At 49.4% G+C, this 16,248-nt stretch overlaps 1 protein-coding gene across 1 annotated transcript in view; it reads right to left on the bottom strand.

Annotated features, from left to right (window-relative positions):
• Positions 1-16,248, bottom strand: part of SMARCC1 (SWI/SNF related BAF chromatin remodeling complex subunit C1) — a gene marked incomplete at its 5' end in the record, with an annotated part of 87,001 nt that overhangs the window by 61,461 nt on the left and 9,292 nt on the right. The window contains 5 exons of the mRNA XM_080672709.1: positions 1,326-1,395; positions 5,448-5,517; positions 8,348-8,440; positions 10,000-10,081; positions 10,746-10,831. Of these exons, the coding sequence (XP_080528835.1) occupies positions 1,326-1,395; positions 5,448-5,517; positions 8,348-8,440; positions 10,000-10,081; positions 10,746-10,831 (401 nt within the window). The remainder of the gene's footprint in view (positions 1-1,325; positions 1,396-5,447; positions 5,518-8,347; positions 8,441-9,999; positions 10,082-10,745; positions 10,832-16,248) is intronic.

Genomic DNA, 16,248 nt, shown 5'->3' with positions numbered 1-16,248 from the left:
CAAAACCCTCGCGAGGCTAGTGCTCTCGTCTCCCAGCGCTCTCCGCTCGCTCCATCTATCCGAGCCGCTTCCTGGGGCTCTGGGCCACTCTTGACACATGCCAGGCAGCGCCCACTTCATGCCCTCCCGCAGGCTCCTCACCACCGTTTATGCATCGAGCACTTCCCTATCTTCTCACCGCTTAGCTCAAAGCCTCACCAGCGAGGTCCGATTCACGGATATGAGCCATGCATTCCCCCGGGCCTCCACCACTTGGAAATAAGCAAAAAAGAACCTTCCAGATTAAAGCGCTGTCAGTGCTACCACCCTGGCCAACAGGATACTAGAGGGAACCCAAGTATGGTGACAAGCACTGGCTTCCTGTAGCCGCTGCTCCCAAGGCAGCCCCAAAGCATCCGGGACGAGCAAGCGCTCCACACTGTCCACAGCACTGCCGAGCGTCCAGGACACGGACACACGGGCGAGGGAAACCGCCCCAGCTACCGGCGGCCACGGCGAGGAAGTACCGGTGACCGCGATCCTCTAGAAGTCCTGGGCAGGAAACGCTGCACAGGCAGGAGCGAGGGCACAAACCCTAGCCTGTAAGTGAGCTAACAGGCCCCGGAAAAGACAGGACTCGAGCAGCCAGCACAGCTTGTCTGATACGTAGAAAATGCCCGCGAAGAGGTGACCTGTCGTCCATGATGTTTGAAAACGTGTTTCAGCCCTGTACTTCCAATGCCTGTCACACACCTGAGTTTCCACCTAAGTGTTTTACAGGACAGGTGGATTTCCTGTAATAGTTCCTGTAATACTGAAAGGCTTTCATAGTGCCAAGGACTACTCGAGGCCTCGAGACTATAAATGTATAGAAAGCATTATTTTTAAAAAGCCTGTTCATTTAAAGTAGTCAATTGTGGTTCGAAAGAGGCTGATTATAGCAAGCTTCCTGGATTTGGTTCTGATGAACTCAAACATACAAAGACTGCACATACTGTTAACATTTTGACACAACTGAAGGTATATTTTCTTCTTGAAGAAATGTATCTGCACATAGAAGAAAGTTACTCAAGCAGGTCACCCTAAAGCAGTTACAAACGCCAGGAAGGCATTCATTTCTTGGAGGAAACACATCTAGACCGGCCTCTCGCAGACGGGGAGCTCCCCGGCACCCGCAGCGCACAGTCAGTGTGTTCGGGAAAGGAAAGCCTTGTGGCCCCCGCGCTCGACTCTGCAGTGAGGACACAGCCAGGAAGACTGAGAGTGCGATCAGTGACCGAGACTCCGCAACCCAGGCGCCGCTGTCACAGAGGGACACCGCGCGTGGCCGCGGCCTCCGGCATTACCTGTCTGGGTACGACCCCCAGTGCACCAGCACCTGCTTGTCCTTCCTCATCACGGGCCTCAGCCACTCCTCTGGAAGGGACAGAGAACACACTTCAGTCAAGTGACCAAGGAAATGAACAGACTGCTGTTTAGACTTCATTTCACTCCAAGTTCTGGGTTTACTGAGAAGCCCCCCGCAAACGTCTTCTCCTGGTTGAATGCTGTCCACCATCACCTTTAAGGGGTAGTTTTTCAGCCGTGCACTCACACTTCCTAGATTCCGGGCCCAATTATCCCTCCCTCTTGACAGAACCAACTGTCCGTCACAGAGTCCTCCCGCCCACCCACCTGCCGGCTCCGCTGCCACCGCATCGGGACCTCCCCTCCCTTCAGGGAGGCTGTAAACCGCTCCTTGCACACGTCTCTCAAGTGCAAGCCCGGCGTCAACGCCTGATGGAAGGATCACCAGCACCTTCTTCCTCAGGTTCCCTTTCTCTGGCGTCCGACGGCGCTTTATGGCGCTACTTCCGAGCGTTCACCCACGCAGTGTTTTGTTCTTTGTTAACGGCTCCTGGGAGCTCAGCCCTCCCAGGGAGACTGCCAGCAAGTGACCACGTCAGACGGCTCTTTATTTCGAGTGCCCTCACCAGAGAAGAAGGCGGGCACCCGTCCATGCCATCCGATGGCTCCTGGGACGCCAACCACAGTTCCATGCCGTCTACCTCCCAGCGCCTGTCCCGACGTGCGCCCGGTAGCCCGAACTCAGCTTAGAACACGCACTCTAACACTCGTTCCTAACGAAGCCTCTCGAAACCCAAGAAAAAGCAAAACTTAAGTGAAACCAGCTACATAAAGTGGACGGTCCACGCCAGCCCACATTACAAGCCCCGCACGGACGCCAGCCCTGCAGCCCGCATGCCCATGGCGGCCTCACTGCACCAAAGGAGAAGGAAGAAACCAGGCCGTCCCTTAACCTGACCCCCAAAATGCCACCAACACAGCTCAGAGGAGGAGCCCGGTGGGCCTTCCACACGCAATCCGTTTCCACAAACTACGCTGAGCGTCTAACCAGTCCGAGCGGCCCTCCCAGGTGCTGACACGCCTCAGCTGCACACTTCTCTTCCCCAAAATGCTCAGCACTGTCCACCCTCTCCACCTCACCCCCCTACCAGCACCCTCTCCACCTCACCCCCCTACCCAGCACCCTCTCCACCTCACCCCCCCACCCAGCACCCTCTCCACCTCACCCCCCCACCCAGCACCCTCTCCACCTCACCCCCCTACCCAGCACCCTCTCCACCTCACCCCCCTACCCAGCACCCTCTCCACCTCACCCCCCTACCCAGCACCCTCTCCACCTCACAGCCCTACCCAGCACCCTCTCCACCTCACACCCCCTTCCCAGCACCCTCTCCACCTCACCCCCCTACCCAGCACCCTCTCCACCTCACACCCCTACCCAGCACCCTCTCCACCTCACCCCCCTACCCAGCACCCTCTCCACCTCTCACACCCCCTACCCAGCACCCTCTCCACCTCACACACCCTGACCAGCACCCTCTCCACCTCACACACCCCCTACCCAGCACCCTCTCCACCTCACACCCCTACCTAGCACCCTCTCCACCTCACACACCTACCCAGCACCCTCTCCACCTCACACCCCTACCCAGCACCCTCTCCACCTCACACACCCCCTACCCAGCACCCTCTCCACCTCACCCCCCTACCCAGCACCCTCTCCACCTCACACCCCTACCCAGCACCCTCTCCACCTCACACACCCCTACCCAGCACCCTCTCCACCTCACACACCCCCTACCCAGCACCCTCTCCACCTCACCCCCCTACCCAGCATCCTCTCCACCTCACCCCCCTACCCAGCACCCTCTCCACCTCACACACCCTGCCCAGCACCCTCTCCTTCACCCACCAAATAAAACAAAGCTCTTCCACCCAGACTCACATCTCCCCGCCTCCCCACCCTCACCTCCTACTATCCTAAGACGTGAAGCCCAGCTTTGCCATTTGCTCTTCCTCAGACTCCATACTGTATTACCTCTGCTTTTTCCTATTCTGTACCCCTTCCAGCATCTCATACTCAAATTCTTACTAATATCTTGAGACCCCTCAAGTGTCAGCACCTTCTCTTTCAAACGTTCACGAATCCTCCTAAAAGGCACGCTGCGTCCGACACGGTTCCCACGTGCTGTGGCTGCGGTGTGACCACCTGCTGCGTCCGACCCGGTTCCCACGTGCTGTGGCTGCGGTGTGACCACCTGCACGCTCACCCGACAGGCACAGGCCAGGAGCCCAGCCCCACGAGGGCTTTGCTCAGCCAGCGCTTACTGACAGCCACGGGTTCTAAGCAAAGTCCACCACGTGCAGAACCATGCTTCATGTTTTAAAAGTAACCTTCAATATGTTACAAATTAAATTTAAATGCTATCTTCTAAGGATTACTCCAACTCCTAATGGCAACACCTAGCAAACATCAGTAAAGTAGTTTGTATTAAAGAAAGAAACCCTCACATGAATAAGAAATTACTAAACAGCTAAGATGTAACAACTGCAGTTCAAACCTCTTGTAAAAGGCACTGGTTTCAGTACGCTCACAACCTCAGCAGCGACCAACCTTATAGAGAACCCTCACTGGAGGCAGCCAGCCACAGAACCAGCACTCACACACACAGCCACCCAGCGCCTCCACCGCCGAGGACAAAAGCTGAGCAGAGCCACACCGAAGGCAGGGTGAGGTTTCTCCGCGTACGAAAGCACAGCAATCGCAGAGCTGAAACTGCCTGCTACAAGCGAAATCGAACTCTCAGCTATGAAAGCTAATGCTGACAGGGCCACAGGGAACGGCTGCAACGATGAAACTCTTCAGAACCACAGTAGGCGTGAACGTCATTCCTCTGCAAGGCAACACACACAGGCAGCCGACCCACCCAGCCCACCCACCCGTCACCGCTTTCAGCGTCTGTGCAGCTTAGAAAGGCCGCCATCCTCTCCTGGCACGGTCCTCCTTCACGTCGCTCAGACACAGCACCACGGCTTAGTCCCACAGAAGTCTTTTCTAAGAACCATTTGACACTGCTGAGCACCTTGCTATTATATAGACTGCATTCATCAACTGTCCTCTTACTTATTTCCTTTATTCTCTAGCTTTAGTTTGATGTTATTTTTCTAATTTCTTGAGAAAGATGTGTGGACCACTGACTTTTCAGTCCTTCTTCTTCCCCGATACACGCATTTAAAGATCTAAATTTCCCTCTCGATAAAGCATCAGCTGCATCCTGAAACGTTAATTTTCTTACACTTCCTTAATTTCGTAATTATTCAGATCCAAAGACTTCCCATTCCCATTGCAATTTCTTCTTTCATCCATGGATTACATGGCAAGATATTTCTGAATTTTCAAGCATGTGAAAGCTGTCTGTAGTCTTGTTATTGACTTACAGCATCTCCACACTGGTAAGAACAGTGCAGGTAATCAGCGCCTCCAGTCTCATAGAATTTGGCTCATGTAGATATTCTATGGGGATGTGTTATGCTTAAGAATAGATCTCCACATAGGAGAACTATTTCTCAATCTAAATTACCAGTAATTAACTTGGTTAATTAATAATTTATATTTTGATTCCCAACTTTCCAACCTTTGAAAGAATGGTTAAGAGAAATCAGTTGCCATAGCTCTGATGAACTCTGGCTACTGACCAAATCCACTTTCAGAACAGCAGGGCGGAAAGCCAGAGTCGAACCCATTATACAATCCCAGACTGATATTTCTGAGGGGCCGTTTATCGGAGACGTTCTATCTCGCAATGTCTCTTAAATTTCAGAACACCAGGGACACAGGAAACATTAACGAAGTTAATACACAGGCACGCCTAGACCTAACACCCAGTTAATAATTACCAACAAATAAACAAAAGCCTAATGATTAGAAAGTTGGACATTACAGAATTAGTTTATTTTTCCCAATTCAAAATAAGTAAAAAATTATAAATTTAAATCATCTGTGGAATTTAGTGCTTGTGACTCTTTCTAAAATAGGTGGATGTACTATTTAACCCTCTGCTGATATAACTTATAATCCAGTGGCTCTGAGCTCATCAGATCACAACCAAAAGCTAACTCACCGTCCTCCTGTGAGGAAGGGTGTGGGTAAACATGGTGGGAAGCTTTCGACTTCTCGTCAGTGAACGTGCCCTGAAGAGACAAAGAACAAATAACGTAAATAAAGCACGTGGCCAGCCAGCAATGAGATGCCAGACACAGAGAGCCTAAGAGTTGTCAAGGCATAATTTTATTTATGTATATTTATTTTTTAAATATATATTTTATTGATTTTTTACAGAGAGGAAGGGAGAGGGATAGAGAGTTAGAAACATTGATGAGAGAGAAACACCTATCAGCTGCCTCCTGCACACCCCCCACTGGGGATGTGCCCGCAATTAAGGTACATGCCCCCGACCAGAATCGAACCTGGGACCCTTGAGTCCGCAGGCCGACGCTCTATCCACTGAGCCAAACCGGTCAGGGCTTATTTATGTTTTAAAAGTATTATTTTAAGACTACAATATTTTTATTATTTGTAGTCAAGGTAAGAGATAGGAATTAACAAGGACAGAAATTATCAACCATTTACATTGTTCTCTAAAAAAATAACACAAGTATCCTTAGCTAATTCTCTATGTGTGTCTCTCAGGGTAACCTTATTCTCAGGAATACTAGAGGCCCGATGCATGAAATTTGTGTGTGTGTGTGTGTGGGGGGGGGGGGGGTTTGTCCCAGCCTGGCCTGCACCCTCTTGCTCTTTAGCGCTTGGCTCCCTGCTCCTTAGCGCTGCTGCAGAGGCGGGAGGCTCTGTGAGCCCAGCTTCTGGCTGAGCTGCGCCCTCTGGAACGCACTGATCACCCCAGGGCGGCTCCTGCACTGAGTGTCTGCCCCTGGTGGTCAGTGTGCGTCATAGCGACTGGTCGTTCTGCTGCAATAGTCGCTTAGGCTTTTATTATATAGACGACAGGCCCAATGCACGAAATCTGTGCAAGGACAGGCCTTCGCGGCCACAGCCCCGCCCCCTGCCCGCCTTTGCCTTGCACTGCCGCTACACACCCCTGGTTCCCCAAAGCCCCCAGATCGTTCCCCCCACAGAATGTGGCCTGGGCCTCCTTCTGCGGGGCAATGGTGGGCGATGGCGGGCCTCCTGACCAATCACATCACACCCGCCTTGGCTGGCCTAGCGCCAGTGCATGTCACAGCGTGGTCGTCCAGAAGGTTGCCTGGACGGTCGTTCTGCTGTTCGGTCGTTCTGCTGTTCCGTCAATTTGCATATTACACTTTTATTATCATAGATGAGTACCCCTAATTCTTTTTTTTAATGCTCACACAAAGACATATTTTTATTAATTTTATTTTTTAAATATAGATTTTTATTGATTTCAGAGAAGGGAGAGGGAGAGAGAGATAGAAGCATCAATGATGAGAATCATGGATCAGCTGCTTCCTGCACATCCCACAATGAGGATTGAGCCCGCAACCTGAGCATGTGCCCTGAATGGGAACTGAACCGCGACCTTCTGGTTCACAGGTTGATGCTCAACCACTGAGCTACGCTGGCTGAGCTATTTTTATTAATTTTAGAGAGGGGGAAGGGAAGGGGGAAGGAGAGGGAGACCCATCAGTTGCTTCCCGAATGTGTTCTACCAAGGATCAAACCTGCAACCTGCGTATGTGTCTTAACTGGGAATCAAACCTGCAACCTTTCAGTATGTGGGACACAATTAACAGATGCAATAAGCTAAGAATGGTGACAGATACACTGTGACCAATCAATGGAGTTGCTAATGCACTTTAAATGCTTGAGCAAAGGTTTGATCAAGAGTATTCAGCTCTGGCCCTGACCGGTTTGGCTCAGTGGATAGAGCGTCGGCCTACGGACTCAAGGGTCCCAGGTTCGATTCCAGTCAAGGGCATGTACCTTGGTTGCGGGCACATCCCCAGTGGGGGGTATGCAGGAGGCAGCTGATCGGTTTCTCTCCCATCGATGTTTCTGGCTCTCTCTTTCCCTTCCTCTCTGTAACAAATCAATAAGATATATTAAAAAAATAAAAAGAGTATTCAGCACCAGCCGGTTTGGCTCAGTGGACAGAGCGTCAGTCTGCGGACTGAAGGGTCTCAGGTTCCGAATGGGCACACGCCCGGGCTGTGGGCTTGATCCCCAGTGGGGAGCGTCCAGGAGGCAGCCGATCAATGATTCTCTCTCATTACTGACATTTCTCTCTCTCCCCCTCTCTTCTCTGAAATCAATAAAAATACATTTTACAAAAGGGTTTTTAATAATGGTGCTAGTATTAGCTTTTAAGGTCTCCTCTCTAGGAGTCTATGAAACCAGAAGATCTGTTCCATCCCTCTGGAGGTCGTCCCTAAAACAATCACTAAAGTCAGATTTCTTAAGAACTGGGGCAACTAAGTGTTCAGTATAAACTGTAGGCAAGCCCTAACCAGTCTGGCTCAATGGATAGAGCATCGGCCTGTGCACTGAAGGGTCCCGGGTTCGATTCCAGTCAAGGGCATATGCCAGGATTGTGGGCTCGATCCCCACTAGGGGGTGTGTAGGAGGCAGCCAATCAATGATTCTCACAAATGATGTTTCTTCTCTCTCTCTTCCTCTCTAAAATCAATAAACATATATTTAACAAAAATAAATAAACTGTAGGCAAATAAATAAACTTTTCCCAGGATGCTTTGGTAGCAATTAAATGCTACTCTGGGACATATACATGTACTAAATCATCCCATGATACACCTTAACTTACACAACATTACATGTCAGTGACATCCCAACGATGCTAGGAGGAAATGCTAGGCTCAGCTAAGAACCGGAGGTGAGTGAAGAGGAAGGAAACTTGGTACTGTAAGAACCCGGAGAGAGGAAAGCTTCCATTTAACGCAGATAGAAACACATCAGCAGACACTAAGGCGGGACTTACAAGACCTTTACTGCTGCCCAGTGCTTCTGAGGGGTCGTCTCTATTACCTGATGTCGTTTGATAATATCTTTCAACTTGTTAGCCAACTTCAGGTCAATGTCTGGAATGAGGTAGATGTTGGGTCTGGTCAGGCAATTGCTCTGAGAAAGAAAGAACAGATTTTTAAATTCTCTTCGTTTTAAAATAATGTCGTATTATTTATGCATCATCCGAACGGCAAAAGTTGGCCCTCAGAGCCAGGCTGCTTGAAGTGGGAGACGTGCTCCGTACGGAAAGAAAGCTTCATGTCCACGGAACACCTAGGTGTTCAGCAGCCTCCCTAAGGACATCGCAGGGCCCTCCTCTGCAGTCAGGTACACCTGGACAAAGAGATGCTGAGAATTATGACCTAAAGAAATTCATGTCCTTGCTGGTTTGGCTCAGTGGATAGAGCGTCGGTCTGCGGACTGAAGGGTCCCAGGTTCGATTCCGGTCAAGGGCATGTACCTTGGTTGTGGGCACATCCCCAGTAGGAGGTGTGCAGGAGGCAGTTGATCGATGTTTCTCTCTCATCGATGTTTCTAACTCTCTCTCCCTCTCCCTCCCTCTCTGTAAAAAAATCAATAAAATATATTAAAAAAAAAAAAAAGAAATTCATCATCTTTTTCATTAAGGTACCAAAGTGACATATCAATCTCCTAGCCAATTTCACCTGAACACACCTTGACAGTCTAATGTACTGTTTTCACCTACATCTCCTGTTGGCCAGGGGAGGTGTGTATTCATTTTGGCACATCATGTAAATTACTTAAAATTATTCAAGACTGTGGATTATAGCCCCCATTTCTAATCTTACATACACAAGTGATTAAAATATTCCTATTAACTCCTCAAACCATCACCAAAAAAACAAAAAACCCTTAGTTATTCTTCTAGCTAATGACAGTGGTCGGCAATCTGCAGCTCGCGAGCCACATGAGGCTCGCAAGCCACGGTTTGTCACTCTGTTGACTAATGCGTTTGCCGACCACTGGGGTAGGGGCTTAATCACAAGGAACAACAACAGCCTGTAATTATTGGAATCGAGAGTTTAGGTCAGTGGTCGACAAACTCATTAGTCAACAGCGCGGCAAACCGCGGCTCGTGAGCCGCAGTTTGCCGACCCCTGGTCTATGAGACAACTTCCGGCATTAAGCCACTGATAAGACCCAGCTACATTTCTGCCACAGCCCCCCTCCCCCCCTCCCCCGGAAGGTTAATTCAATGGCCATCACAAATTACCACTCAACAAAATACTAGAAAAGAAAAGAAGAAAATTAAGTGTTCTCTCCAGGTTATAATCGAGTAGGGGAAACAAAACCTATATTCATGGCACAACCATGAAACAAATCCAAAGAAAATCACTGGATAAACAAATGACTAGTAGAATGAGAGAGTATTTATATGAAATGTGAAAGAGATTCAAATAATGGGTTTGGTAAAATCATTAAAGAAAAATATCATAGATAATTTCACCACAAGTTTAAGGTCAATATTCTATAAATGACAGGTTTTAGTCATATTTTGTATCTCTAATCCCCCTAAATCCAAAAGAATAACAGAACAATAGATTTCAGAACATTTTTCCTCCTTTGATTTTTTGGCAACCTAATGAAGATAATCTTAGAACTGAAAGTATATCCCAGGGAAGAAATTGTAATAATTTAACTTTCCCAGTTACCTGTACCAACGTTTTTTCAATATTCATAAACATCTCAACATTACGATCCATTCGGGATGGATTCTGTAGATCAAACCTCCGCCTAAAAAACAAGATAACAGTTAGTTAGCTAGCTTGTCTCCCGTCTTAAACAAAAGTAAAAACTTGGCTGCAACATTCAATGCAAATGAGTGGATAGATTTGGAAATTATGACAGAACCCCACAGAATGTACAGGGTTTCTCTCAGTCATATACAGGAGCATGTGAACACCTAAAAGATCAAATTTTAAGACATTAAGATCCACTCCAGCAAAAGGAAGTATCGTTCCACGAAGTATCCTGTTTCCCTTAAATCTAAGATATTTTACATCAGACAGAAAGCAGTCCCCAGAGCCAGTGGCAGTAATCTTAAAAGTATTTGTTCACATTCAACAATGTCTGTTCTCTTTGAGGTTACTGTTGTCCTAAATGTGGTAAAATTCATCTTTTTATCTTTACTTTAAATCTTTCGCCAATATGTCTTCATACCGTATGTAAGCACCCAACCTAACATTTTGGTGCTGTCTTCACTGATTCGTAGTCATTTTCATATGGTTAAATCGTTACAGGTTTGAATGCTTTCCCCATATTTTCCTTCAGCAATTACTTCGCTTCTGTCCCATTTTAATCCCAGGGAGGGGGATAGCCCTCTGACTGAGAGTGGGGGCTGTGGAGCCGAACATCTATGTCCATCAAAACACGCGAATAAACTCAAAGACTGACTTACCAGCCCTGGTCATTCTTATACTTGTAAGCAGCCCCAAGAATGTGACACAAGGCACCTCCAGCTTTGAAATCCATGAAACATTTAGCCTAAAATGATACAAATTATACATGAAAAAATGGAAGTTCTGAAAAAATTACTTATGTCTGAATTCTATAAGTAAACACAAAGATAGAAACAACTTCTTAAATACTTTCTGGGGCCCTAACTGGTTTGGCTCAGTGGCTAGAGTGTCGGCCTGTGGACTGAGGGTCCTGGGTTCGATTCCAGTCAAGGGCATGTACCTTGGTTGCGGGCACATCCCCAGTGGGGGGTGTGCAGAAGGCAGCTGATCGATGTCTCTCTCTCATCGATGTTTCTAACTCTCTATCCCTCTCCCTTCCTCTCTGTGAAAAATTAATAAAATATATTAAAAAAAATACTTTCTGGGGAAAATTGCAATATAAAGAAAAATTTCCAAAACTGCCTAAAAACATTTCTTTTCAAATTCAATTAACGTACTACCCATAAGTAAACTCTGTAAAATACAAGATTTACAAAAAACACACCCAGTCCAGCCAGTGTGGGTCAGTGGCTGAGCACTGACCTATGAACCAGGAGGTCCTGGTGGTTTGATTCCTCTCTTCGGGGGGAGGGGGAGGCAGAGGGGAGGGGGGTGGTGTGGTGTGTGGGGGGTGGGGGGCGGAGATGGCTGATCGGTGATTCTCTCATCACTGGTATTTCCATCTCTCTCCCTTCCTCTCTAAAATCAATAAATATATATATATATATATATTTTAAAAAGATCCTAAAGATGTAGCAGAATAAGAACAAGAAGGGACACTCATCATACCTTGAGGATTCTTACAGCCGGCATAAAAATGGACTTGAGGTTCTGACCCTCGGTATCAGAATCACCCACATAAAAAATTAACAGGCCAGAGTCAGGGGACAAAGAGCGGGAGGCAGACAGGAGACTTCTCGGGGACACCCACTGGGCCCCACTTACTTCCCAGTTTAACCCCCTCCCCCCACGCCCACCCTGAAGACGCCTCGCTCTAAGTGACACCAGAGTGCTTGAAGGACAAAAGCTCATGTTCTTAAAACATTCTCTGAGGCAGAAGCACTGGTTGTTACGGGCAAATTCCTCGGTTAGTATTTACAAAATTAAAGAACAAAAGGACACCAGCGGTCCCAGCTGGTGTGGCTCAGTGGATAGAGCGCCGGCCTGCAGACGGAAGGGTCCCGGGTTTGATTCCGGTCAAGGGCACCAGCTCGGGTTGCTAGACCCTCAGCAGGGGGAATGCAGGAGGCAGCCTATCAATGGGTCTCTCTCATCATTGAAATCAATAAAATATTTGGGGAAAAGAAAAGACAACAAGGTACCAAAACCTGAGCTTCCTGAGCGGGGAGACCCTGCCTCACGTGAGGCCTCAGCAGCTGCACACCTCGAGGCGCCGGGCCAGGGCAGCTCGACCAGCGGCTGCGCTTCCCTGCCGCGGGACCACACTGCTTCTGATGCGCGGGTCCACCTGGGCAGCTCAGCTGGAATTCAACCTCACCTCGTTCTGGACGGACAGAAGTGGTGCCATCCTATTTACAGCCTGCCTATAATTCTGCTGAGCAGAACGAAACCTAGAAAAGCAAAGTCTAACTGCAATACCTACAAGTGCTTTAAATTTGTGCCAGTGTCACTATTTCTTTGACTTATGAACTAACGACTCGGCAGCGCTGACAAGTGGTAAAAAGGAGGGGATGCCCTGTCCCGATAGCTCAGTTGGTTAGAGCACTGCCCCGATTCGCTAAGGTTGTGGGTTCGATGCCCAGTCAGGGCACATACAAGAATCAACCAATGAGTGCATAAATAAGTGGAACAACAAATCAGTTTCTCTCTCCCTTTCTCCCTCTCAAATCAATTTTAAAAAAATATTTTTTATTGATGTCAGAGAGGAAGGAAGAGGGAGAGATAGAAACAGCAATGATGAGAATCATTGATCAGCTGCCTCCTGCACGGCCCACATTGGGGATCCAGCCCACAACCCGAGCATGTGCCCTGATCAGGAATCGAACCGTGGCCTCCTAGTTCATAAGTCAACACACAACCACTGAACCTCGCCAGCTCAATTTTTAAAAATTAAAAAGAGTGGCCGAAGCCGGTTTGGCTCAGTGGATAGAGCGTCGGCCTGCGGACAGAAGGGTCCCGGGTTCGATTCCGGTCAAGGGCATGTACCTTGGTTGCGGGCACATCCCCAGTGGGGGGTGTGCAGGAGGCAGCTGATCGATGTTTCTCTCTCATCAATGTTTCTAGCTCTCTATCCCTCTCCCTTCCTCTCTGTGAAATATCAATAAAATATATTTAAAAAAAAATTAAAAAGAGCGGGGGGAGGGTAGATAATCTGTTTGTAATGTGTGTGTGGGGCTGAGCACATGCATTAATAATGCCACTTTTGGGCCTGTTCACCAAGAAACGACTAGGTCAGAGAGTGAACGGGAGAAGTGAACCAAGGAGCAGGAATGAGTATGTTCAACAAATCAAGAAACTTCGAGGGAATTCCGGCATCTTCACACCCTGAAAACAATTCTGGGGGGAAAACACATCACTTCGGCTCCATAATCTTTTTACCTCACAAATATGACAACAACCAAATAATTCATTAAGTTTCTTTGTGTATTTTAACTGCTTTCAAGTTTAAAATAGTGCTTTCTAGAAATAGTCCCCAATTTTATTAGTAAGAGAAATTTAATAGTTGATCCTTGAACGTGAGGGTTAGGAGCACTGACCCCTACCCCACCCCCCATTGAAAATCTGCATATAATTTTAGACTCCCCCCAAACTTTTTTTTTTTTAAATATATTTTATTGATATTTCACAGAGAGAAAGGGAGAGGGATAGAGAGCTAGAAACATCGGTGAGAGAGAAACATCGATCAGCTGCCTCCTGCACACCTTCCACTGAGGATGTGCCCACAACCAAGGTACATGCCCTTGACCGGAATCGAACCCGGGACCTTTCAGTTCACAGGCCGACGCTCTATCCACTGAGCCAAACCGGTTTCGGCTCCCCCCAAACTTAATAGCCTACTGTTGACCAGAAGCCTTACCAACAACATAAACAGTCCATTAGTACATATTTTGTATGTCATATGTATTATATACTGTATTCTTACAATAAAGTAAGCTAGAGGAAAGACCATGTTATTAAGAAAATCGTAAAAAAGAGGAAATCCATTTAGGTTTTTAAAAAATGTTTATTGATTTTAGAGAGAAAGGGAGGAGTGATAGAACCATCGATGATGAGAATTGATCGGCTGCCTCCTGCACACCCCCCACCGGGGATTGAGACCGCAATCCTGGCACATGCCCTTGACCGAAATCGAACCCGGGACCTCTCAGTCCGCAGGCCAATACTCTATCCGCTGAGCCACACCGGTTAGGGCCACTCACAGTGTTTATTGTAAACTAGGGGCCCCGTGCACAAATCCGTGCACCTTGAAAGGAACTGTGGGCCACGAGGCTACAGTGGGCACAGGTCTTGGCCCCTCCCGCCGTGGCCCCCAGTCCCGTCTGTGGGCAGCCCCGCTCCGCTGCCGCCGCAGCGCTGACAGTGCAAAGCGACTGGGGCCATCGCTGGCAGCGGGTGCGAGAGGCAGCTGCTGCCCCAATCGCCCCTCAGGAGCAGGGGGAGGTAGAGAAGCCCTGAGGGGTGATCGGGGCTGGCAGCCGCCACTTGCACCCGCTGACAGCGCCGAGCGATAGGGGCTGGCTCTGGGCGCTGGCAATGGGTGCAAGTGGGGCTGCAACCGGCAGCAGGTGCGAGCACCAGGCGGGACTGCGGTGTGCGGGAGCAAAGAATTTTCAGTAACCACCAGAGGCTCGCCCGGATGACAGCGACCAGCGCCCCGCTCACCTGCTCCACCATCCCACCGCTCCCGATGCTCGCCATGTTCCACGCGTGCCCCCTGGTGGCCAGTGCACGTCACAGTGACCGGTTGTTTGGGTCTATTTGTATATTAGCCTAGATCAGTGGTCGGCAAACTGTGGCTCATGAGCCACATGCGGCTCGCGAGCCGCGGTTTGTCACTCTGTTGACTAATGAGTTTGCCGACCACTGGGATAGGGGCTTAATCACAAGGAACAACAACAGCCTGTAATTATTGGAATCCAGAGTCTAGGTCAGTGGTAGGCAAACTCATTAGTCAACAGAGCGGCAAACCGTGAGGCAACCCAGCGATCAGGGGAAAGCGATGCCCCCATCACACCTCTGCTACTGCCACTGCCAGCAGCGCAAGCCCCGGCCGGCCCTGGTTACCTGAGCCTCGGGCGGCCCTGGTTACCTGAGCCTCGGGCGGCCCTGGGCAGCTGGGGGGCTGAAGGGACTGGGGGACTCCGGACGCAGGTGCCCCAGCGGGGCTGAGGGGACTGGGCATCGCCATCTTGTGGCTGTGGGCGCCGCCACCTTTGTGAGGGTGTGATGGCCAATGAGCATCTCCCTCTTTACTGGCTGTGGGCGCCGCCATCTTTGTGAGGGTGTGATGGCCAATGAGCATCTCCCTCTTTACTGGCTGTGGGCGCCGCCATCTTTGTGAGGGTGTGATGGCCAATGAGCATCTCCCTCTTTACTGGCTGTGGGCGCCGCCACCTCTGAGGGTGTGATGGCCAATGAGCACCTCCCTCTTTACTGGCTGTGGGCGCCGCCATCTTTGTGAGGGTGTGATGGCCAATGAGCATATTCCCTCTTTACTGGCTGTGGGCGCCGCCACCTTTGAGGGTGTGATGGCCAATGAGCACCTCCCTCTTTCTTAGACAGGGTAAGCAGATCCATGCAGTTCAAACCCAGGCTGCTGCAGGGTCAGCTGGAGCCTCTGAGGAGCACCTGTAACCACAGGTCACTGCGCTGCAGGTTCTCTGTCTCGGGGGCACCCTCCCTGCTGCCAATTCCTGAGGCGTCACCACGAGGCGCTTTATACACGTGGCCGCCTTTACTCCTCAGGCACCCTATGCACTTGGTGCTTTCCAGCCCATTTTACAGATGAAACAGTGTTGCTGGCTCCAGCCATAAGGTGGGCTCAACAGCCAGAAAACCCTCCCCCTACAGACACATGCTGGATAAAACGGATGTTAAATGTGTGGCTGTTTCCAGAAAGGCCCATCCCCGGGTGTGAAAATCAAAGAAGAAGAAAAGTCAAAAGTTTGCCTGTCAAGGCCGACAGGACCGCCACTGCATGTCCTCTTTATCCCAGCCCACGGCAATCAGAGCTGGGATCACCTCGCAGGCAAGCTGTCTGACTGGACCTTTCAGTGGTGTTCCGGTTCTCAGAGCTTTGTCTTTAAACAAGATGCTGTGATCTTTTTAAAAAGGCAGAAGGCAAAATGGACGCTTTTCCAACGTGACGACTGTCTGTGCTGGGCCTGCAAAGGTCGTGAGCCTGGAGGAGTATGGGAACGGGTTTTACCATCCACGCTCACGTCTGCCTGTGTGATGTATTTCGAGCCTTACGCAATACGCTTTCCTCAGTCTGTGTAACTC

This window comes from Plecotus auritus (genome assembly GCF_963455305.1).
Source record: "Plecotus auritus genome assembly, chromosome: 6".
NCBI lineage: Eukaryota > Metazoa > Chordata > Mammalia > Chiroptera > Vespertilionidae > Plecotus > Plecotus auritus.
This window is presented reverse-complemented; position numbering and strand designations above follow the sequence as displayed.